Source organism: Linepithema humile, chromosome 7 (assembly GCF_040581485.1).
Source record: "Linepithema humile isolate Giens D197 chromosome 7, Lhum_UNIL_v1.0, whole genome shotgun sequence".
Taxonomy (NCBI): Eukaryota; Metazoa; Arthropoda; class Insecta; order Hymenoptera; family Formicidae; genus Linepithema; species Linepithema humile.
Window position 1 is genome coordinate 3,624,056 of NC_090134.1, and position 26,050 is coordinate 3,650,105.

Sequence of the window (26,050 nt, forward strand, 5' to 3'; positions counted from 1 at the left end):
ACTGGAATCATATCGTCCGTTTTGTATTTTATCGCGAGAAGTGCATTTCGAAGTACTGTGCGAGACGACGGTCTCATTAGTAAGCTTCTTAGGCCGAGAATCCTTAGCAGCGAGACTGCTAACTGACTTATTGCGTTTTACTGTGCGGGAGGGACGTTTAGTGCGGATCTCTTGCCGTCTCAGAGCAATAACTTGAGACGATTTACGTAAGGTGGAGAACTCGCGGCGTTTCTTAACCCGGTTTCCGCGGAGCTAGACTGTTTTATCCACCACGCTCCGTCTTTTCTTGCTCTTGCTCGAGGTAAATGATATAATTATATATAGCGGGCCTATCATAGGATAGGATAAACACATTCATCATGTCGGACATCTTTACGCGCGCAAGATTGCCGCGCAGCGACAGAAAATATTGTCCGACTCCGAGTTTGGAAGAGTTGCGCGAAGTGCAGTTTCGGACAATGACGTGCGCTTGTCACAACAAGCACGATGCATTTATTTATCCCGATCGTAAAGACGCGCGCTCGATCACGAGCGTGGCGCGGTGCCAAGAGCCGCGCGAGCTCGAACGTGATGCACGATGTGTGCATGACTGTCACAAAGAAACTAATCGAGTCTTCGGTGTTTTCCAAAAACTAAAGGTAGCGTTCAGGTTCAGGTTTACACGAGGTCGAGAGAAAACCAAGAAGTTGTTGAGTCACTTTTCCACTAAGGTTGATATTATTTTCACGAATTAGAATAATTCATGAGAATAAGATAAATAAATGCTACGTAAATAAGCAGCAATATAAGAGCTTTATCATTCGTAGTTTTATTCTTCACAGTTTCTTTTATGTATATGAAATATTTATGTTTATGAAATATTCATTCTTAGTTCTAAATTATTTGTAAATACTGCGTTTAGCGCGGGATGTTTTAATTAAGTGTCAAAGTTGTTTCGAAAACAATTTTCGCATAGTCACTCCAACAACGAATATCTGTTGACACGATGCTATCACGTTATGGTACAGCTGTAATATAATGTCACGATGTATAACTGTGTTCATGTGTTTGTGAAGGAGCCTTAAGCGACCCGCTGACAGATACACGCATAAATCGTCTTGCATCCGAATGCGTCTATAATGACACGTGTAGAAATCAAGCGTCCGAGAATAACCGCTGCGAAAATGCTTTCCGGATTACCTTCGAGCAATATTCGCGAAATGTATTGCGACGAAAATACATAAGCAGATCTTCTAAATAGTTCGTGCAACCTATCTACACCCGGGATGTCCCAGATCCATCAGATATATCTATCTCAGCTATAAAATCCTTAAAATTTGTAAACGACTTCCTCTTAACTTTGTTTTGAAATATCGATAGCCCAAAATAATTTGTCGCCTAATATACAAGTCACGGTTTTACAAAGAGATAAACAATGTTGAACTAAGAAAATCAACTTCACGAAAGGACATTCCTGTAACGTCAAAGTTTCTTAGACTGATACTTTTATTATTTTTTTTTTCGAGCAACACTCACCGTGCGTTATGGCAAATCTCATCCTCCAGATGCATTTCATCCTCGAGAATGTCGTTCACGTGCCTCGAATTCTCCCATTTAGCTCCCATCTCGGGCACAGCGAATGAACGGCCTGCACGTGGCGGCCACGTGGAGAAACGCGATGAGAATCGCGAAGGAGTTCACCGGTCAAGTCGTGAGTCACAATCAGCCGATCGATTAATACGACACTATGAGACTAGTAATCGCGACTGCTAGACCGGACGAAGGTAGAAACGAGATTGTTTTGTTGAAAAACGACTATGCTTCTATTCACAAAAGCAATTTAAAAGCGCGAGAAAGCGTCGGCGGAAGGTTCAGCGACTACGACAATCCTCCGCGTTCTCGCTCGTTGATTCGCAGCCTGCTCTCGAGCACTCGTCGAGTGACTTTATCGCCGGGCTATTTGTCCCGATAGCGCGAACAACCAGTCGATCATGCTCTAAATTTAGCAGCGTCGTGTAAGAAAGAGAGAGAGAGAAAGAGAGAGCAGCAATGATATTAAAAAGAGTAACGCATGCACGCATGCCTGCAAGCAAGCACGCATGCCTCCAGCATACGTCCAGAAGAGAAGACGCGAGCGCACGCACTGAGAGGAGACTCGAAATGTGAAACGATTCGCCGGCGATGCGCTGCCATGCTTGTGCGCTGTCAATGTCAGCTGATCGAGCTGACAACCGACTTTTGCGTCGATGATTTATCGATTTGTTTTGTAATAACCTTGTCATTTGCATACGTAACCATGTACGGATACTGCTTTTAGTCATTTTGCAAATTCTTCCGCGATGATTTGTTGCTTATTTACATCGCGTTGTTTACCATTATTATATGGAAGATCGGCAGAAGATAGAAATTCAATGAAAGAACGATTTGATGATAAACAATTCTATCCCGGAATACTGAATTAAGAATTCCTTATAAATAAATAAGCCTGAAAATATATTGTATATATGTTTGAAATGTTAAAAACACTTGCGAGAGCTTTTGCAATTCAGAAGAAATGACATTGCAGTAAAATAATACACGTCAAAATGTACACATTTCCAGTTATGAAACCGGATACATTGGAATTCGAGGATTAAAATATAAAGTCAGCTGATGTACTGCGAAATACATCATAGTAAAAGAAAATATTGGCGATAAAGTACTAGCCGACAAAGCAACATGTTTCTTGCCACGGCTCGTGCATGGATTGCGCATTACAAATTTCCGCGGCGGCACACGTATAGACGCAATGTCTGTCGCGAATGAATGGACGCCTACGCGCGCGTCTATCTGCCTTTCAATTTATATAATAAGAGGAATTTATCGATGTCTGTCGTGGATAGTGCCTAGCATCAGTTACCCGGTAATTTTAAACTTATCGAATGCGTACTCCGACGTTCGCGCGCCGTTAAACATTTGCAACGCTATTTTTGCTTATTTTTTATGAGAACAGCAGATTGCGGTATGGAATGCACTAGAATATTCGTTTTGATGCCAATGCACAAGCCTTTTCAATTATGCCGTGTCATGGTCGCCCCCACTGAGCATCATCAAGGTTGATTTAATCGTATTCTTCCGTTCCTCTTAATTTTCGCTTCGTCTCGTGTGGCATTGTGACATCCGTGAAATTTACTTGGTACGTTTATTTCAATGCTTTCGACATGTACAGGTTATAAATTGTTTGCGCGCGTTTCATAAATTACTTTAAACTTACTACATGTATAACTTTGCAGCAGATCTAATGAAAATCGCGGACAAAAATATCCTTTTGGTGATTCGAATGCAATCCCTTAAAATTACATAAAGATCTTTTCCATCGTTACGTTTGCTATTTTGAGAAGATCGAGACACAACTAAATGTTTTGATAAATCGTATAAATAATTTGCTGCGAGGGAGAAGAGATCTGCCTTCGACAAATGTTCCCGATATTTTTCTAAGTAAACGTGGCAAGCTCGTGTAAACTGAGGACGACACGCTTTCTGCAAGGAATTCTAAACTCCTTCGCGCTTCACTCACCTACGCATTGCATTCTCATACGACGACGACGTGATTATGCGTGTGCACTTCGTCGAGCAACGCGCATACACAGCGTGTCGCGTGTCTACGCGCGAATACTGACACGATGAAGTACATAATGCTCTGCGATGAAAATGTGCACTTGGTATCAAAGCAAGCAACAGCGATATGTCGAAATAACTGCGCGATCGGCGAGTTTAATATACTCTTGCATTAACAATAAATTTATAATTGATTTTATAACCGCGTACGATTTTCCGATAAGTTTATTAAAATAAATTATGATAAAAGATCACACTTATCAAAATCTTTTAGAAAATAATTTATAATTGATTTCTCCATTTCTCTCTCTCGCAGTAAATTTCTTTCTTTCTTTCTCAAATAAATTTAATAATTTTATTTATTTATATATGATTTTAATTCGTATATCTTTTTATATCTTTCCGTTTCTAAAAAGAACATCTATAGATCTTTTTCGTGCTGGACATATATGAAACGATATGAAATCGCTGCCAAGTCGCCATCACAGTGGCTAAAATCGCGTCCAATATTCATCCATCCATCGGACATCGCTTGAAAGTTAAGAATTATTCTGTTTATTCCACATCCAAGTTGCCATTCGGCGAGACTATTTTGCGCGCGACGGGCGCGTGTGCCGCAATCTAAATCCGATACGATGCAATTTCGTCGGCAGAAACGGTCGTGAGGAAAATCGTAAACGCGCGCGCGCGCGCGCGCGCGAAGATCAAAGATCCGCAGCGATTATTTCGGATCGTGATATTAAGAGGCGATCGAGCGAGTCGAGCGTAAAGTTAAGTCGATTATGTCTCTATTACATGACACGCGGCGCACTAGGAATTCGTGACGGGGCTATTAACACTGAGCATTAGACGCGATAAATAGGCTAACAGGCGCGTCGTGCTGTGATCTCCAGAAATAGTTCTTCCCGAAGCGAAAGATTGGCCGATTATATCATCATACGGTTGATAAACGTACGGCGTAGTCTTGTTCGTTCATCGCTTCATCCGCGCGATGCTGTAACGGTATCGCGCGATTTTTGCGCCCAAGAATGATAATCGGCGATATCTTCGACGTTAATTGCACCGGGTACTAGTTTACGATTTCGCTCGATTGCGATTTTTTAAAGACATGCCGTTTTAGTTCGTTAAGCCACAAGACTTCAATTGAATGGCGGCGTCTGCTAATAAGGATAAATAAAGTAGGAGGTAGATTATTAGGCGATAAAAAGTGCGCCGAATAAAAGTTCAATCGTAAATCAAGCGCTACGAAACTGCACGAAATGTTTTAACGAGTCTTTAATTCTATATTCAAACCATTCAGCGCTAGCTTCGAATTTTATGTATAAATACATCCTTTACGCTGTTCTCCACACGCGAGGATACACATTATTTATTTTGATAAACGCGAAGAATCTTCCTAACGTCCCTCGGCGCGCATAAAAGAAAATATTTCTCGCGGCGCGAAAATACCACGCGTTCCTTGGAAAAGTCTCTCGGGTTTTGGTTTGTTTGGCATATGCCTTATGGCCTTATGGTCTCATCGCCAACAGCGTAACCCCTTTTTCCACGACGGCGGCCGGTAATGTGGCGAGCGCGATATTTACCAGAAATGTCGCTGCCTACCCTTTCCCTGAAGCTCTCAAATTACATGGGCCAAGAACCGGCCTGTGGGATTACAACCGGCCGCGCCCAGATTGCCCGTAAATCCGACGACGGCGCTTTTAATCGTCCCCTTATTTTATCCTTGAACCAACACGAATAGCCATCGTAATATATTCTCAAACAGAATTAATATTGTAACGAGATTCTATTCTTACAGTTTCTCAAGAAACGACTGAATTTACGGCATCTTTACGTCTGTCATTGATTCCGACGGGAAGAGAACGAGATTTAAATACGTACAGGGTCAATATTCTTAAGCTTCCTTTACGGAGACCCGTTTATTGCGTGTCACGTCCCGGACAATGTCCCCGCCACGCGTCCGTAAATTAAAACATCCGAGCACAATGACGGCGTAGACGTGCGCGAGCACAAATCTAGTATCCGACGCCGTGCTGGAGTAATTTGTCAACCTGGCACGTTCGCACGCAACAATATCGCATCCGTTATCGCACGCAAATTCAACTCACCCTTTCAGAGCTTAATCTCGACATTTTCAATACGGAAAATCAACGTCGTAAAGATTGTTAGGAGATTCTTTTTTTTCTAATGAAAAACGTGCCGGAAGTAAGAAAATGTACGAAAGAATCTTTTTATGTAGCTACATTAATCTCGAACGTGATGCATACATAAACAGACGACGAAAGTGTGACGTCAGGCTATTTGAACACGGGTTTTCGTAGGTGAGTAGGTAGGTTCCTGCGAACCCGTTTCGCAAAGACATTATTTTTCGCTCAACGACACGACAGCGCGGCACGGCCATGACTAAGGAGTTAAAGTATAAAGGTGATCTCACTGCACGCGTGGGTGAACAGTATCCGAGACCCACACGGACTCTTCAGCACACCTGCGTGTAGCCGCCGCTTAATAATCCTGTCGTGTAATTATTGCACGAGCCTTTCCTCAAAACAATCGTGAAGATTGCTGTCGCGTGCGGCTCATCCGCAAACAAGTCGGAAAATTTTCGCTTATTGCTGAAGAAGCTCTCTATTTTGTCGTGCGTTTTTCTGCCGAGTGATTTTTATTGTAAAATGGAAAAAATTACGAGATATAAGCGCATTTCAGCTTTTAATCTTATAACAGATCGCATTCAAGATGCTTTCGACGTGTAAAATTCTGTCTGCGTTGAAGATATACTTCTTAGAATATATTCCGCGCTAGAACTATATTAGTTACAGCTGCAAGTCGCACTTGTTAGGTGCGTGCAAGATAGATCGCCGCGAGAGAATGCAAATCGGCCTCCGTGGCACTTAGCCGTAAGTTGCAGCGAAGAGTGCATGAACGTCGTTATTGGTCTGAGACCGAGAATAGTCTTTTATCGTGCCTTCGGAAGGAGATGGGGTATCGTAAATCAGCGTTTAGTACGTTTAAAAACGCGATAGGTGGCCGGATTTAAGAATAGCCGTGGGTCGAGAGAGTGCGGGAGGCGCACATGCGTGTCGAACGAGATGTGCTCTCGCCTTAAATCGTGCGGCACGATTTAAAACGCAAAGAAATCTCTATTTCCATGCACTTTCTGTAATTCGCTGCTCATTACGAGAATGCGAACAGTATATCATACTTAAAAACTGTACAATATAACAAAAGTAAAACAAATGATCACTATGAGACTTTGAATATCATTAAAAGTAAAGGTAAAATAGTAATTTTAAGACACAAAAATTTTCTAACAACCAGAGATTCAAAGAGTAAAATCGGGACATTTGTACAAATATCAGAATTCTGTATTGAAAGCAAATATGACGTTTCTCTGATAAGAAAGCTACGATAACATAATGCGATTTGTGACGCGTATTATGTAAAAACGTACGTTGCTAATCGCATTAAAACTTCGGGTCAGGTGACCATCGATCTATCGACCCGTATCGATTCCCCGTTAGATTGATATCATTTCCGCCTTGCGCGGGAAAAGAGAGAACCGTTTAATTAGTTCCTAAGAGATTCGATATCATCCAATGCAATCTTACCTAATTGTAAGTTTAAAAACCTGATATAATCTAACTAATTACAACGTAAATTAAGAGAATCAATACGCAAGAAACAATATTGTTGCAATTAAAATAATGTTAAATATAAAATTTATGCAAATCTTGAGAATCTAAAAATATATTTTATATCTAAAGGATTTTACAATCTGTGCAATAAAGAGTATCTAAGGATATATTGCCAAGTGTGGGAGTAAACATTTAAAGAATCGGTTTAAAGTTTAGTGAAAGGAGACTTTGATGAAGATTGGCGAAAACATACCGTTATATCGTTTAATCCGCTTCAACTCGCGGACGCATAAAAAAGCTTGCCGGCATAAAAGAGCATTAAATGCGCACTTTTCCCCGGACAGGGCAGCATTGCAGAGCAAATAAATACTTAACTGTATTTTGAATGGTTGAGTTAACGTAAATAATACGCGGATTCAGAGATCACTTACGAAGCGCCTTACAGTGACATATGAACAGTGACATATGCGCGCGAGAGAATTCAAGCGGAGTCGAAAGAAGTAAGACCCAGTTTTTTTGAGTCAATATAAAATTATCTCACTTTCGAATTTTTTAAAATTTCATTCGTCTGTATATACAGAATGCCCAGTAAATCGTTGTAATTCAGCAGGCAAATAAATTTTTGTATAGAAATAAATGAACAATATAGAACATACATATCTTTTCAATTAACTGCATAATTTTTGAGAAAAATAATTTTGACAATAATGTTGGAAAATTCTAATCCTAGAAATATATCAGTGTGTTCGTGAGTACTATCTTATCAATCTCGAAAGAATGATAAAAGCTAACAATGATATGAATGCCTGGTATCATAATATACATAGTGTTGTGTCAACAAACTCTAAGATTGCACGTAACAAATATATTAATTAATGGAAAATATAAATATCTCACCATCAAATATTGATACAAGCATCAATGATTTGACAGGCATTCTGTAATAATTATTAATTTTTATATTTGCCTTTTTGTAATAATACTTTGCAATAATAATCACGTAGCATATTATCTCAAATGACAAATTGCACAACATTATGCACCTGTTAAGTGTCGCATACTCACATGCATAACTTTTGCCATTTAGATTAAGAGTTCACTGAACGTAAAACGATAACGACGCTCGCGTCATCAGCTGATCTCACCTGTTGCATTCTACGCGTAACACAATCGAATTCGCACATGTGGCAACACTCTTGCGCATTTTTTCTTTTTATTTCTCTGGTGTCTTCCAAGTATTTTCTTCGTTCAGAAGTTACGACTCGTCTTCACATAATATAACGATTAATTTTTGGGCACTTGCAAAAATTAAGTTCTTGCAATAAAAAATATTACTTTATAAGAGTTATATAATTTTTTAATTAATATCCAATTCTAACTCAATAAAAATAATAATAATAATTTTTTTATCAAGATTAATATTTTTAAATTGAATAAAAAATTGCATCTATTTTATCGCATCCAAAAAATATTGCAAGTATTCACAAATCATGCTACTGCGTTACGGCAGGTCAAGTTCGGCGACCTTCGAAAAAAGACAAACGAATTTCAAGTGTTTGCTGTCATCTCGAGGAAGAAGAGGATTCGACACACTTCAAATAGAGCAATTTATCAAAAGACACATTAATCAGATTGAAAGTTTAAGCTAAAATAAAGTAAATCGGAGTATCTTTAGATGAAGCATGTTATTTTTTCAAATCTCGAAAATTCTAATAATAAATATCCATTTTTTTTTCTCTCACTCGTTGTCAGTAATGAATCACTTCATATTTCTTCATATTTCTTTTCTACCTACTACTCAAAATAAGAAAACAGATCGATCTCACACTCAAATCATAATGACAGTCACTCACTTACGCGCATCACGTATAAACTTTGTTTTCAAGATGTTATAATTATCGTATTATCGTATCACGTCTTGTCATTCACTCCGAAACTGTTGAACTTCAATAAAATTTCATTATCGTATACTCCAAAATCGACTAAACTCGACAGAATCATTACGTCTCCGTTATTCACTCTAACACCGTCCGATTTGGATGAAACAAAAACAGATTGTGCACATCGAGATATCGTTCACGCTTCGCGAAGAATGCCAACCGGCCAATATTCGAGTGCGGACTCGATCAAGTGGGAATTTGGAGCAAGCGCGATCGGAACGTCGACGGTATGGCACGCGGAGCGTCGCGGCGCGGTGCGTCGCGACGACGGCGACAGGTGCCGAGGAAGCGTGTCGTCGCTTCGCGCCGAGTATACGAATCCGGAACGCGGTCGTGTGCCGACGCGCCTGCCAACCGACCCTACACTGGCCGCCACATATATCGTTGTGTCGGAGCACGTGCACGCCCGCCACCGAGATCGCCGGAGAGAAGCCGCGATGCAAGCGAGAGCGAGCTGTGGCCCGCGCAAGAGTGACTCACGGCCTGCCGCCGTGTTTCGCACACGAGCGCGAAATACACGCAGTTACCCTACGCGTGTGCGTGCGAGTACAAGAGATAGTGTATACTTTAAGTAGTATAAATTAAACAGGTATGTGTAATCATTGTGTAAAATATGCAGAAATTGTGAAATTTTATGACAATTAAACTCCTCAATTAAAAACTCTTACAAACAGCGCAAAAATTATTAGATTTTTTATTCTGCTTATCAAATCGTTATAGTTCAAGGATACACATCCTGCATAAAAATATAATTTATAAATTTTATAAGGTAATCTTAAATTTTATAAGGATATCATAATTCGTCCATCTGGACTGATGGTCGTGTTTTTAATATGTGGATGATTGGATGATTTGCGTGGACTGCCGCATTATTCGATCCCGCTATTACGGTGCTCGTAGAGGAAAAAGTATGTACTTTATGCGCACTTAAGTGGCAAGACGAAATACATGACGCGCGCGCGTTTTGCACGCGTGCCAGTAAACGATTCGGCATCCGGTACCATATTCGTTGCGGTTCATAAATAAGGGAAGCACGTTCGGGGCACACTGATTTCTCATTTCCGGAACCACATTAGCTATCTTTTTACTAACGGCAGAAGGTAATATTCTGAGATCGTCGTTCGCCGTGTATCGAGATCACCGAGTAAATTTAGATGCACGTTGTAAATAAGCGGTAACGCGTGTATCATTTTGAGGAACGGTTATTTACGAGTTTTCAAAAGGTACACGTCAACCATTGCTTGCTCCGCGGTTTGCTGTCAGTCGGCTGTCGCGTCCGACGATCGCGCGCGAAGATTTCGAAATAAACCAAGCCGAGAATTTTTCATAGAGTTTCTTTGACGCGATGCAAAAAACGAAAATAGCGATAGGTACACGAAAGATATGTTTAAAATTCGTGAAAGATATGTTTAAAGTTCCCTGCCCGTCCAAGCCGCGCCAAAAAGATGTGCACGAACGTATCGATTCACTTCAATCTTAATAGACAATAATTTCACGCACAAAGCGTGTGCGTGCTTTTGCATATATATTGTATCGCGCACTAGAATGCACTTTAAGTTACGATGTCTTGACAGAGTATATCGTATCGTTAGCTGCTATTGCATTTGCATTTGCGAACGGGCTTGATACGTTATAAATCTATAAATACGGGCGTATGGTCGTACTTGAGGAGACGCCGATCATTCATAGTCAAAACTTGGAGAGCCAGGACCAAGCCGCATGCTAGATCTGGCAGGCGGCCGCATGGGAGTTTTATTTTGAATCGACACAGCCACTGTATATCAATCGTATTTTATATCCTGGACAAACGACACGAATCGGCAGAGGACACTCGCAGTTTTACGCGCGCAATTTTACGCTCGTATAACGGATGACAGTCCGGAGATGTATATGAAGATATAGAGTCCTGTCAGCGTGTATTTTATGCATATATTATTGACGTCTATTGGCGCAGACCCCATTACTCGTTTTAGAACGACAAGACTATGACTTTAATTTATTTACTTAATAGTTATATAGGCTATAAAGAAACGTAACACATGTGCGAAAAAAAAAAGAAAAAAAAGAGACGTTAGCGTTGGACGATTTTTCGCTTCTCTTTCTTTCGTCTTATAAAAAGATACTAAAACAGTATTTGATAATTAAATATTTAAAACGTTTATATTAATATCTCATATAAATAATAACAATGAGATTCTTTTATCTAATAAAAAATTGTCTAACATAATTCTTTAATTGTCTATTCACACTGGTGAATCCTACGCTATATAATCTTTGAGATATACTAATTTGCATCGTACCGGCTACCGGGAAAGATAATCATGAATGGTCTGCACGAACAGAGTATTATGCAACGGTTGCTTATTCTAAGACAACGGTGATCGACAGTTATTAATCATTCGAGACCGGAACGCGGGCGGAGGAAGATAAACGTCTCCGAAAGAACATCGCGCCGTAAATGTCAACGATTTATTTTTACAACGCGCGTTCCAGCGTATCACGACTTCGGGCGCAATCGTGCACATATTTCTTACTTATATTCGAGTTTGTTATTTTTTTTCTCCGATCTAACGAGACCAATATCCAACAAGCACAAAACAATGACATTTATTGCCAACAATTTTACGCCTTTGGACGGACACATTTGTTCTTTTTCGAGTGACATTAATAAGTATTTCTGCGAGAAATCAATAATTTAGATAGCTTTGACAGTAAATTCTTCTCGAATCCTACTTTTTTATATAGCAAAGAAAGTTTTTTATGCGATTCTAGAATATGCTCTTTCATGAAATATTTTTAATATTTCAGCATTGATTTGTAAAAATTCTGCACATATTTTTTCAACTACTTAAAACACAATGGGCAATTGTAATGTGCAAAATTGTTGTCAAATCTTTGTAAGCTTTACTTTCATAAACTGTAAAATTTAACTTTTAATTAAAAAATGGCAATATAATAATATTAATGTAGCAACTTGAAGAATTTATTCCAACGTTTTTTAAATATCAAATTAGTAAAGAAAGATCAGTTATCTTCATCCCGTTATAAAAGATGGAATTTATGTTTCACGTGTCACATTCCTTGAATTAAAATTATGACACTAACGGATATAACATTTATTCACGACGAATCTACAATGACGCGAGTCCACGATTTCTTCCAATTATTGCAATCACAATCGCCGCGGCATCTCCGTGCATCGACTCATCCTTACGCGAGATAACTGTGAATCCATCTCCATGCCATAAATGCACTACACGACACGGCGGGTCCGCCTTTCTCCTTGCAGCAGAGAGATGCTGGAAGGCGGCCCCGCCTTCGCCCTCTGAAGCCTCAGGCAATTAATTCGCTATTACCGCATTGCTGGACCGTAAGTCACGGAGGGTAATTACCGAGCAGTAATTTCACCGCTGCTGAGTTACGCTACGGGGGTAATGGATACATCGTGCGGTTTCCCGAGCCTAACAGTTTCAGCATAATTCGGCAATCGGATTTTGCGATCCGATTTACACCAATTTCACCCTATCTCTCTCTGTTCACCGCATCATAAATGCGAAAATTATTGTTATGATTACGTCGGAATGCTTCATCGCAGAAACTTTATTTCCACGGTTAATACGAGTATAATTTTAACTTACACTTTTTTTACTTACATTAACGGCAGATATTTAAGTATGCTTACCTCCAAATATGTGGTGAGAATCCCGGACATGTGTCTCCGCACTGCAAGCAGGGCTGCCCATCTTCCATGTCTGTGATAAGAACGCCCTGAAAAATAAGCAAATTTTTGTAAGTATATCATTGATAAACAATAATCTAACTAGACTCAGTAATAAATTAGTATCTTTATCTTAAAATGTTAATATTTTCTTTTTTGCTTATAGCAGTCTTTTTTCGATCTTTAAACTTAAATTTTGTCAATTAGGCACGTTGAAAATATACGAAGCAATTATTAAACATGATCGTCCAGAGTGGAATAACTCGGAATGTGATCTCAACATTGTTTATCTGCAGAAGTCAGATTATATTTACGCAATAAAAATAAATATACGCAAAATTTAACCAAACAATTTTTTTCAAGAAACCAGTTTCTAGATTGTAAAAGCATGTTAATGACAGACACAGTAAAATTATCTGCAACATCGGTCACAATGCAAATTTGTGCAGTGATTAATTGTTCAGCTGGAAATTGCATTGTGTATCCTACGATGATGAATAAATACGAATGTCCTCGACCGATGAAATCACATTAATTGCAAAACGGTGAAAGGTCTGGATCATCCTTGCAAATGTCAGTTGCCATGCAGGAGAGCATTATTTTATAAATTCGCGATGACAATTCCATCTTATAAAGACGCCTACATTTAACGTGAAATCTTTCTCAATTGATATCAAGTGGCATAAATATCAATTTTATTCAATATCTCAGCTTGATTATAAGGAAAAAGTTTCTGCGACATTAAAAAATATTATCGCAATAAATAATGACTCTTATGATAACATTATCTTATATTTTACATGTGTATGTATATATGTGTATAAAATATAAGATATTCCAAGACCATCAGAATTACGAGCGCTACGATACTTTTTTTCACACTGTCTTTCAAGCACACTGTCTTTCAATAACTAAGATAATATTAGTGATCTAATTGGAAAGATAAATATTAGTGTCTAAAATATTCACTGTCAAAAGCAAAGTATTAACACCTCAATAACGTTACAATATGAGTCTTTTTTGTCTTGTGACAAAGAAAAATAACACGGGAAAGACGACGTTGTGGTTTCGCATGCACATGACGCTCGCTGACATGTGCGAATGAGGACAAGGTCCCGGTGAAACGATGAGCCACGTGTAATTGGAAAAAGTTTTTAATTGTGCGAGCCTTGTTATGTCACGATACCTCGCGATGTTTACCTCGTCCGCGAGCGGACGATGAACCGCTAATGAGTGCTCGTCGCTAATAATAGCACGTAATAATAATCGTTCTCTCGATGTGCCGGCGAACTTGACACGAAACACGCGTTACTTAAGACTGAATAAACTAACTAGCTACATGTAAAAATAATTTGTAAAACTTCATTATACTTGATATTATATCGTAATTCCTTTTTTTATTATATGGAATATTTTATTCCTTTCAAATAATTAACTTGTGCGTATTAATTGAGACACAACTCTTACATTTTATATAATACATATTTATTATAATAACACAACTTTTCTTTTGTCTTTTTTTTTTCTGAAAGTTTAATTTTGCACGGCTTTGCCTTAAGTTTGAACAAGATGTAAAAAATATTGTTATAAGAATCAAACAATCCCACATGTTGCGGATGTTCTACATCAGACAAACGATATCCGGAAATTTAACGTCGAACATAAGATGTTGCTCAAGCTATGAGTTACGGAAGAAAGCTAACATTTGTTAACACTTTTCACATTAGATAAATCGACAAACGGGCAGAATGTAATAGGCATATTACATTATCGTCAGACCCAGTACCAACCGCTTCTGGTGCAACTATCATCTCGTATTACCGTCTGCGTTCAGGAAACATTAATAATACGATCGATTTCCTTGTACGTTCTGGAAGCTGAGATTACTCAGACCCGAGTAACATAAATAATGGACTTTTGCCGCGCGTTAGTCACTAGTTACCACCGCATTTTGAAAAACATTTCCGAGTATTTTCAACGGTACGTTCATTCCACCCGCTTATGTGTTCAATTATAAATTTATACATTTTGTTTATTGTTAACTCTCTAACTGCTTATGTATTTATAAAAAGTATTATTATAATTAAATATTTAAAACAAACAAATTTACAGCAAGAATCTGTAGAAAGTAACTTTTGAAAAAAAATATACGATTGCCAAACGATTAGTAAAGATCGTTGCTATTTAAGGAACCGTGAAATCTCGAGTATTGTTCGCGCCAGTTGAGTCTACAAGCGGTCTCTCAGACTCTGGTCCCAGTCATCGGTTTGTCTACAAACGGTGAGGAGGGGAGAAAGCCGCCGCGTTGGATGGAAGAAGGCTCGAAGCGCGTTGAATGCGCGTTCAAGAACCTTCCGGCCGGCATATATGGTCGGTCCGCCTACGCGAGTTCGCTCGCTCTCATCGCCAAATATCGAATAGACGCGCGTTGGAAAATGTGCCGATCGTCGCCGACCTGTCTCTAGCCACCTATATATAGTAATCCCGAATAATGATGTTCATAGCCGAGAGTGTCGCTGTCTAATGAACATTTATTTCGCCCTGACTCACCGCGCGGTGAAGGGTTTGCTCGGTTCCTCTCGATGTCAAGGCAAATCGCATTTAAAATAAATAAAGGGAATAAAACAAGTACTTTATCATCATCTGTGGAGATATTTTGAAATACGTCAGCAAATTATATTAATTTTAAACATGACTCCATTAATTTGAAGTCACTTGGAAAGATCGATATACAAACTTGTATTTAAAAATAACTACAAGAAGAGAAGCATGATTACCAAAGACTTGACAAGGAATTAAATATTGCAGCTAATATAATTTTATGCAAAAACTATTAAATATACTGCTTTTTGCATCGCTGTAATTCTGATTAATTATCCCTCACATTAAAAGACGTATTAAAAGACCTTTCATCCATTCACCGCGCGCGTGTTTATGCGCAAAAGTAGCTCTGGAAATAATTAAACGATGCTTCTAATTGCAAACATTGCTCAAGAGGACTTATAATTAATAGATACTTCGATTCACTAGTATTGTGAAAAATTATTCCAATAATTTGCGGTTAGAAATAAACAGCGCTGCTGCAACGCAAAATTGTAGCGAAAATGCAGTTTCGCGATTCTGGTTTGATTCGATGGCTGTACACTTTCGCCTGATCGTTATTTTAGCAAATCATAGCCATCGTTAAAGTTGCTGGCACATTCGCGGCGCATTTAGAAGTTAGCACATTTTCTATCGATTGCATTAATATTTCCTTAAAATATTTTAATAGGATAAATGCGAAGAAAAAAATAAAAAAAAAAATTTTTTTTATGTTGCATGTCTGTTGCGTATTCTGAAAATTATATATGCTATTTTGAATACCAGAAGTTTAATAGATGATCCAGAATATAAATGATAAAATATATAATCGTTTTCTTTCTAAACGTTAGGTTGCAAATTTTAAATTTATTTTGCTATTCTAGTTTAAGCCAATTAATAATACAATATTTCACAGATTAATAATATTACTAATTCTTACATTAATATTAATGTTAAATAATAATAAACAATTACGTATATTACTTCCGCATTCAATCAATAATTAATATCTATGTTAAACCCATAACTCTTGTGGAAGATTGATTAGAACCTAATAGGTCAATACTCATACCTACTCCATTAACGATCACTCCTTGAGCGATCACTCGATTATCCCGCGGACAAAGGCCGCGTTTTTAACGCGGCGACCCGTTTAAGGAGAGATGTTATCCGTAACGACGTGTCCTACGCGCGATACTGGCCATTCAGCTCGTGGGCGGTTCGCTGACATTTGCATGACGCGTTGGCCAATAGACAAGGCGATTGCGAAAGTCCGTTGAAAATCTGTGCACGCGGCGAACCCGACGACAAATTGATAAGTATTCGCTGGTGCTAGAAAATCGCTCGGCCTGCCTCGCGATGTAAAATGCGAAATCGAATTACGTAATCGAATCGATCACTTTCGAAAGCAGCACCTGTCATTTTTCTCAGTTACAGCCGTTTTCGCAAACTTCAACTTTTCTATTAATTAGTTACAAGATACGATTTTCTTACACAAAGAGCATAAATTTTCAGTCGTTAATCATGAAGGTATTATGAAAATTATTGGAAAGTGATATAATTACTTAATCACATGATAAAGTAATAAAATTAATTTCACAAAAATTTCACGATTAAGGTCGCAACGAGTTATTATGTAATTGCCATTTAAAGGATTAGCAACGGTGGCGGTCGAGCTACCGGTATTTAGCTTTCACTTAATCCGATTGAACTGCGGTAAAGCGTAATTTGTGCGCCCCGTAGACGTAAATAGGCGTGGATGATAAATGGGGATTATATATTGCTTATGTTCTGGATGGGTCTGAAACGATTACGAAGTTTGTTAAGAAACACGCATACCATTCGCGAGCGCCAATAAAGTTGCATTGATCTTATCCTATCCAATCTTGAGAGAATGATTGCTTGAAAACCACATGACATGATTTACGATAGAAAAATGAAAACGGAAATTGAAATAATATCAAAGCGGAAAAACAAAAATTAAATTGAACAAAGCTTGCCAAAAAATTAAAATATGGACATTAAGGAAAACAAGAAAATGTATAAATAAAATTAAAGCAAATGCACTGTGTTTTATATGTTTGAAATATTTTCATGATTTTATATAAGTTTTTGAACAATTTTGCATCATAAGAGCATTAGATGTAGCGCGTTGCGAGGGTTGGAGAATGAAATTAAAAAGACCGATTACTTAGGACAATTTTAATAAAATGCAATACAATTCGCTATTGCGTTTGTATTCACGCAAGTTATGAAACTTATCGTCTCCACAATATAGCCACTTAATTTTAAGGTATCGCGCTCTCTCGACCGTAAAACGGCCATCGCGAAATTCCAGGCAAATTGCAATTTTAGTGCACGAGGCCGTGCGATATTGCGTAAAAGTTTCCATTGCCGATTCGGTCGCTCGTACTCAACCGAGAGATAACAATGCCGCTCCTCGCTCACCAAGGATCGCGGAAAATCACCGATAAACAAGCACACGAAATGCCTACGTACCGTAACATTGCAAACAAAATCAATACAACGTGTATTTCATCCTTTAAGTGGTATCGCGCAAACCCATATATTTGAATCGTTCGCGGAGTCTGTCCTCGAAAAGTGAGCGTATCGGTGAAATAACCACTAAATTTATACTTCTTTTTTTTGTGACCATCGTATATAAGGCGCAATATTTTTAAGAACGAGAGTACAGTATATAATAATTTTCTATAATTATGTAGCTATAAAAGATGAAGGGTGGACTCTTCTCTTTTCTCCCTATCCCTCTTTAACAACACTTGCGCATTAATTCCATAATATCCATGTATTAAATCGTAATAGTCCGTAATTATGCTTATTAGCTATTAAAAGCTAATAATAATACATGTAATGTTAAGCGATTTCTGTGATTTATTTATTTGAGATAATATATGACGTCCCATCAAATATATTGCAGCTAATTTTTTTCAATACTTAAACAATTTTGCCAGCGGCTCATTTCTCGATCAATTAAGGAATTAGTGATTATTCGTTAATAATGTCGTCAATTTTGATTTTCCAATCGCTATATAATTTTAAGTGAGATATCTATCATAAATAAAATTAACGATATTAAAGAATTTGGACTGAATTGTAAGTAATATCCTTAGCAAAGAGATTGAATTATCAAATTGTTTCTTAATCGACGTATACAGGACGAGGACAGAAGGAAAATTACGATTCTCAGGACGTCCACACGCGACATCACAATTTCACCTTCTCACGAACGAAATTTGCTCGGGTCGAATTCCAGGGACGGCGGAAAATTGACACAATCGCCTTGACTATAAGCCGATCGTTCTTGCGAATGGCGGAGGGGTCGAAAGGATAAAAGAGCTGAGATGTGTGTCTGTTTCTCTCTTTCTCTTTCCGTCAGAAATTATCCTCGACAACCAACGCCACGTCGGCCGTACCCAACCACTGTCGTTCCTCTCTCATCTTCTCCAGCGATTTATGAAAATCGCCTCGCGCCTCTGAACCATAAAGGACCGATCGAACGCAATTGACTCATGAAAGTGCCATACCCCTTCGCGGTAATTCCAGATCGTTCTCGAGGGCGTCGTGCCGCCGGCGTCACCGCCACCTCTCGTCGGCAGGATTCCGCCGTCCCTGCGAGTCCTTCGCCGACGATCCTCTTCTTCGTCGTCGCTATCCTCGTCGTCGTCCTCGTACTTCCTACGCCTCACCACGCACATTTCCTGCGCGGGACGGCGCCGACGGCGTCTCTCTGTCGCACTGCCGGAGTCCTCCGATCCTCGGATCCTGATGATCGTAGCACCGTTACGATCGCGAGTCGACGAAAATTGCGGCGACTCGCCGTCGCCCGAATCGATCCTGCCGCACGTCTCGATACTATTCTCTTCGGTATTGTTCGCCTTGATCGCGCCACTTCTCGTATCCTGCAGAATCGTGTATCCTTGCTCGGGCGAGGCAGCGAATCGTTCTTCCGGAGTTCGTAATTTACTGTGATCTCGTAGATATTTAGCGGAAAACATCCGGTTGCTCTCGTACCAGGATTTGGCGCAGAAGTTCTTCGAGTCTTTCGCGTTATCCTCCCGGCATAGCTCCGACTCGTCCTTCTTCGGCGGCGTCAACGGTCTCGTGTGTCTGTCTAATTTCCTTTCGAGTGCTTCACGACCGCGGTTTCGCAAGGGTGCGCGTCGCTTCGTCGAAGAAGCGTCATGTTCCTTGAAAGAGCTCGTTTTGACCACTGTTTCGTCGTCTTCCTCCTTGAAAGGACTCGAAACGCGTAATTCGTCGTCTTCCGTCTTGAAGGATATCTTGCCGAATTCGATGTACCGATCGTTCGCGGTTTTCCTGTCGATATTATTTTCATAATCGCGATAAGATGTTCGTCCGAATTCCTCATCGTGGTTCTTGAAACTGTTCTTTCTCCTGTCTGAGTCACTCTCGCGATCCTTGTAGGAAATCCCGGCGAGCTCGGTGTTCTTTTCCTTAAACAAATTCTTCTTTCCTGAATCTTCGCTCGTATTCTTAAACGAGTTGCTCCTGCTCGGTTCGTCATCAAAGTTTCTCAGAACGATCCTGCTTACACCACCTGCGTGTTCCTTGGAGGAAACTTTCTTTTCCGCATCATCGTGCTGATTCTTCACAAGTGTCCTGCCAAATTCACTATCTTGTATCTTGAAGAAACCCTTTTTACTTACTTCTGCATTTGCATCTTTGAAGGAATCCTTGCGCGATAAATCTTCCTGATCCTTACCAAAATATCGAGCGGAACTCTCGTATTGATCCTTCGAAACTTGTCTCTTGTGCGTTGCGTCGTTATCTTGATCTTTAAGCGACATTTTTCTAATTAAATTAGATTCGTCGCGATCCTTGCTGGTCGCTCGCTTGCTGGAATCCGCTCTGAAAGAGCTTTTCTTAGTCACCGGATCTCGATCGTGTTCCTTTAAAGATTCCTTTCTCACTACATTCGGTTCTCTGGGTGAACTCCGTCTAGGCGAATTTCGTCTGGGCGAGCTTCTGTCCAAATCCCGCCTCGGCTCGACGAGAGCCCGATCGTACCTTTGAATTTTTACGTCGAAGTCCTCGGGCGAGTCTTCGTAAGTATAACTTCTCCTTTTCGAGCTGTCTCTCGACCGAGACTGATCCTCCTCGTCCTCTTTCGATCTTCTTCGGTAATCTCTCTCGACGCTATAGGTGTCGCTCCTTTTTCGGAAGCTGTCGTCTCTTCGTGGTCCGCGATCCTCGTTCTGCCGCTCGATGCTTCTCGATCTTCGATCGGCCGATCGATCGTGCCGACCCGCATCCTCCTCTCGTTCGGACTTTCCATACGGCTTGGATTCGCTCGGCCTGCGCTCGTCCTCGCGATCGTCCTTCGGCTTTCTGGCTCGATCGTTGGATCGATTATCGAGCGCGTGATCGCTCCTGCCGCCGCTTCTCGTCCGGTTGTGTGCTTCCTTTTCAGGACTCGCTGATCTCTGCTCCCGTCTGGACCGCAGCTTGTTCTCTTCGCGCGATTTTAATCGCTCGATCATCGCCTGGATCCTGCGATCCGGCGACTGACTGCCATCGGTGGCTAAATTTTCTATTTCTTTAAGCAGGATATCCCTCTCGTCGACGGGCTGCACTGCGTCGTTGCTTCTATTAATCTTTGACGTCCTTTTTCGATTCCTCGATTCAACGTCTTCCTCCCAAGATTCAGTCTCTTTCGGTCTGTGAGAACCGTTGAGCTCACGCTCGACGGATTCGCTCCTTTGTCGATTCTCCCTCGGCAAGGATCCCACGTATCCTTCATCTCGATATTCCAGACGATCTTGCTGCAATTTGTTTACTTTTGCAAGTTCTTTTTTAAATTTGCCGTTCGTCAATCGCGTGTCCTCGAGATCCTGTCTTCTTGATTTTCTCACGTCGTCCTGGACGACATCCTTGATGTCCCAAGAACCGAAATGTTCTCTGCTTTTCTTGTATAATACGTCAGCATTATCCTCTTCCGTCTGTTTGTTACACTCTCGTCCGTTTCGTTCCACCTTGTCATCGTGCTGCTTCGACATGCCAAAGTGATAACGGCTGCCGCGCCCGCCGTTCTTGCATGAACGAGTGGAGTGCACTTCCGCCTCGCTTCGATGGAAATGGTCCTTGGCGAACGAGGAGGCCCTCGGCGTCTCCTTCACCGCCAAAGGGCCTCGTAGGCGAGACGTCATCTTTGCGAGGAATGGAATGTTGAAGACGAGGATTGTCGTGTCTTCGAAATCGCTTCTGGTGTTCGCACGACAAATTACCGATATACAGTGATCTCACACTACAAGCGTTTCGATTTTTCGCGAAGAATTTCACATTTAAATAAAATTTTTTTTCGATAAACTCACGGCTTCTTCTCTTCAATGAATGGTGTCGTTACTTCTTCTCGTTACGCGATATCTCCGTGCTTGGAAGAGGAACGTAGGCGCGTTGCCGTTGCTGAGACACGCACGGTTAAGCGTACGTGCGCTAACCTATTATTATTCGCATATATCGAACCAGCCCAACGGCTACCGTCGATTCCGATCGATCCCTGATCCTCCGTCATCCGCCGCGCGTACGTGTTTGTAACTCGCGCTCGATGTCGGTGTACGAGCTCTGAAACCACCTAGGCTTACATGGATTTCTGAGATCAACACTAGAAGCACCTAAGTTCATTGAAAACATTGAACATGTTGTATCACTTTAGAGTATATCTTTTTTTTCTTTTTTACTACAAATCTAACACTCGGAGAAAATTTCTTCAATAAGAGAAAATTAGCCAGTGTTCTAATACAAAATACAATCTGAATGAGTTTTGCAATGATACAAAAATGTATCGCACTAATAAATTAACTTTCAACGAATGAAACTAATCGAATTAATTAACCGCACAAATGCTTCACAGGTTTAAATCGTTTTCTTATTTCAAGTAAATGCGATTATTACAGATTTTCGCAGCTTTCACGGGATCAAAATTGGATTTTCTTCCTGAAGTATTGGAATCGGAGTGTCACATTGGGATAAACAAACATAATAACGTAGACAATGATCACAACTGATGATGACGCGCGTCCGAATCCTTACTATCGTCACGACGAGTGCTTCGCTCCCGCCGAATCCTTTGCAATACTCGTCACACAAGGATACACCTCCCGATCACATTTGCCGTAACGTTTCGCGTCCGGGCACGTCCTTCTGTCTTTCTCTCTCTCTCCTTTTTATCTCAGATATTCCTTCGGGAGAGAAGCGGAGGGGAACGATCGGCCGCGGATTCTCGCGAGTCCCTGCGCCTCGCCGAAACTCGCAGGAGTGCGAGAACGTCTCTCCTCTCGAGGTGGCTTCTTCTCGGCGAGAAGCCAGCCGGCTCCGGGACGAAACGACGACGACGACGAGCGCGCGGAGCAGACGACCCTGAAAGTCGTCTGTGGACTTTCACGAACGCGAGCACTTTGCCGGTCGGAGTCACCACGAGAGTGTGCACCGGAGGAGAGCGTGTTCCTCCCGCTCTCTCGTCCCTGTCCCCTGTCCTGCCGACTCGTCCCCTCTTCCTCCCCAGCCTTCTGCCGTTCGCGAACCGTCCCCTTCCTCGGTGTGCCCTCTCTTCCCCATCCTATCGCCACGTCGTCCCCCCTTTTCGTCCTCCTTCGCACAGCCGCCGGCTCCTTCGCCCGTCCATGGTCCTGCGGTCCTCCCTGAGGTGAAGCGAGGCACCGCTCGATTCTCCCGTTAATCTGAACGATGGGTTGCCGATGCTTTAAGCAGCCATGAAATGTGTCAAGCACGTAAAGCTCGAAGTCATCTCATCGACTTTTAAATCAGTTAAGTCTACGAGACATCGATAGAAAGCTCGCAGTTTTTCCGAGAGAAAGCTTATATTCTTGAGAAAATATATGCTAATTTGCGAGAGGACTCAAATCTTCAAAAATTAAAAGCTTTCAGGCAGTTTTAGGATATTAGTAATGCAGCAAATAGTGTGCAATAATTTAATTCTGAATTCACTGCAAAAGTGGGACAAATAACAGAAAAATGTCCGACGACATCGTTGTAATAACTAGTGCGAAAAATGGATAGCGATTTATTTTTTTCGATGGGGACAGAACGAGAGCGGAAGCCTCGTCTTTCACTTTCGAGGTGTAACCGAGCGTCCGTGCGGAAATTAATGACACACTTTGAACGTGAAAGAGGCTAAACGCGAAAATGTAAAAAAAAAATAAACGATATATGAGATTCTCGTTACACACTGATAAACTACGAGATATCACAAGTGAATCGTTTGCAAACTTTCCTTTCAGAGTCGCGTTTCTAATGGCATTGAGTTAAGAAATTAACCAATTTCGAGGAAACACGTCGGAAAATTAATAAATTCTCGAGAATTAATTCGGCATGAATGCAGTAATGAATTAGGAGCCTTAACGCTCGAGCGTGCCGTATAACGAGTCTCTTCGGCGCGTAGATTTGCGCGTAAAACTCAGCTAAGCGGAGGTGGACGTCGCGAATACTTCCGCAGGAACTTCGGGAATGTCGTCGGTGTTAAAGACGCCGCTGTCCGCTGTCAGTCGCGGTTCGCGGCTTAATGAGATCTTAGCCATTCCTTAATAAGGCTGTGGCTGCGTAAAAAAAAAAAGGTTAATATTCCGCGGGAACATTACTTAGCGCGTGTTTACGTTCGCGCCGGGGAAAATCAGGCGACATAATCGTTGACGAAGGGGGGAAAACCGGAAAGGTGAGTGGCTAAAAAGGAGAGAAGCACCCACAAATCGTATGACGTGGTCCGACTCGTAAAATCGTTTTTCCCTTATCTCGCAGAAAGTCACGGGAGATTCGATGAAATTGCATGCTGGCGCGGATCGCGATATGCCAGAAATGGAAAGTTGAAGCTACCACTGATCATCAGCAGGAACGTTTTAAGAACTTTTCGGGCCCGCAATGTATGTAAAATTATTTGTAAACTATACATATAAATGTATGAGAATGTGGTATATAAGCTGCGTATATCGATTTTGTGATAAAATATATATAATGTCAGAGAGATTTCCAATTAATTTGTATTGATCTAATAAGATCTTCGAGATTTGTAAACGCTATACGTATTGCTATACGCAATAATTTTATACATAAATTTGTGTAGATTACTTTATGAGTAAAACTCTCGATTTATGTGCGTTAATAAGTTTTACTCATAAAGTAAAACTCTCGATTTATGTAATTTATACAAATTTATGTATAAAATTATTGCGTTTAGCTTGACAAAATATTGCCAATTTGCAATAACTATGCAGAAAAAACGTTTATAAATCAAGTTAAAAATTCCAGAACTGTAGTCTAACTGCGCGCAAGGTTAACGAACGACCCGTTGCTGGCGAGGGGGCAGGAGTCAACCCGTGAATCACCGCCAAATAAGCGTTGACCTTCCATGACACGAAAGCGCAACATAAAGGAAGAAAACGATATTTTCTTCGACGAAACGCACAATCGAGTCATCCGTGCGCACCTAATCGCTTCTCTACCTCGCGGCTGCAGGGCGGGATTTTATTACATTGTTCTCTCGTCTTCAGTAAATGTAAAAATTTCTTTTCATGTATCTTGACGCGCTAAAAATTATCTTTATGCATAAAAAATGGATGATGTAATACACACAATACTTACAACATTGCTATATATAATAAAATTGGCTTGTATGTAAAAAGTGCTAAATTTTAAATATTAATATTAAAAGAAAAAAATGCCAAAACAGACAATATTATTAGAAGATTAAACATGACTTTTGATTAATAACTATGATAATATTATGTTCTACAAAAATATGATAATATTATTATTTACAATTATAAAAACAAACTTAATAGTTATTCACTGATGATCATTCACCGATGCACCCAAGCATGATATTTCCTGGTGTACAACGATTTTTCCACTATACGAGAGAGACAATAAAAGCCACGGCGGCATTGAACGAGCGAAATATCACCGTTCCCCGTTGCAGCGTGAATAATTGCTAAATTAGCTGAATCGTTGCTCGCGCGCATCGATGATTAGCTATCGCGGAATAATTTATATCTCACGGCGAGCAGCGTTTACAGCGATTAAAAGCCGTTGTGCGGCAAGCCGATGCGGCTCGATGGGGTCTCGATCGAACGTATTTCTTCGCATTTAATTCGACTTTTCGAGCGCGCGAATCGCGAACACGCGTTATTAATCGCGCGTGTCCCATAAACGGGCTTTCACTCTTGCGTCACGCCAGTAAAGCTAGACAATCGGTCGATGTTTTATATTATACATGTATCACGTCTCCCGTTTCGAGCATCGGACGTGTAACAATGACACGATGATATCTTGATCAATTGCGTTGCGCGCGCTCTGCAACGTGTCTTTTTCAGGATAATTCATTAAATCCTCGCGCAATCGCACGAATGCAGCAATATTTGCTGCCGCCGACAATAAAAGCCCTGATGTGTCATGTAATTAATTATTGTAGTTCTCAAGACGATAATTTTCCTGAAATCGACATAAATAATTTATTGCTTATTTTATTGTGATTGAATTCCAGAGTGTATTTAAATTTGAAGAAAAGAGGGGGCAGATGATCAAACCGAACATCGCATGCCGTTTCTTGTTCT

The 26,050-nt window shown here is 40.5% G+C and overlaps 1 protein-coding gene across 5 annotated transcripts in view; it reads right to left on the reverse strand.

Moving 5' to 3' along the window:
- The window catches only part of Lmpt (Limpet), a 104,314-nt gene that overhangs the window by 54,808 nt on the left and 23,456 nt on the right, over nt 1–26,050 (reverse strand). For 3 of the 5 annotated variants that reach the window (XM_012360507.2, XM_012360506.2, XM_012360504.2), the window contains exon 2: nt 12,831–12,916. In XM_012360507.2, coding sequence (XP_012215930.2) covers nt 12,831–12,916 — 86 coding nt within the window. Of the gene's footprint in view, nt 1–1,515; nt 1,620–12,830; nt 12,917–18,991; nt 21,650–26,050 lie in introns of those variants that run through there. The other 2 variants (XM_012360499.2, XM_012360508.2) reach the window with 2 other exon arrangements.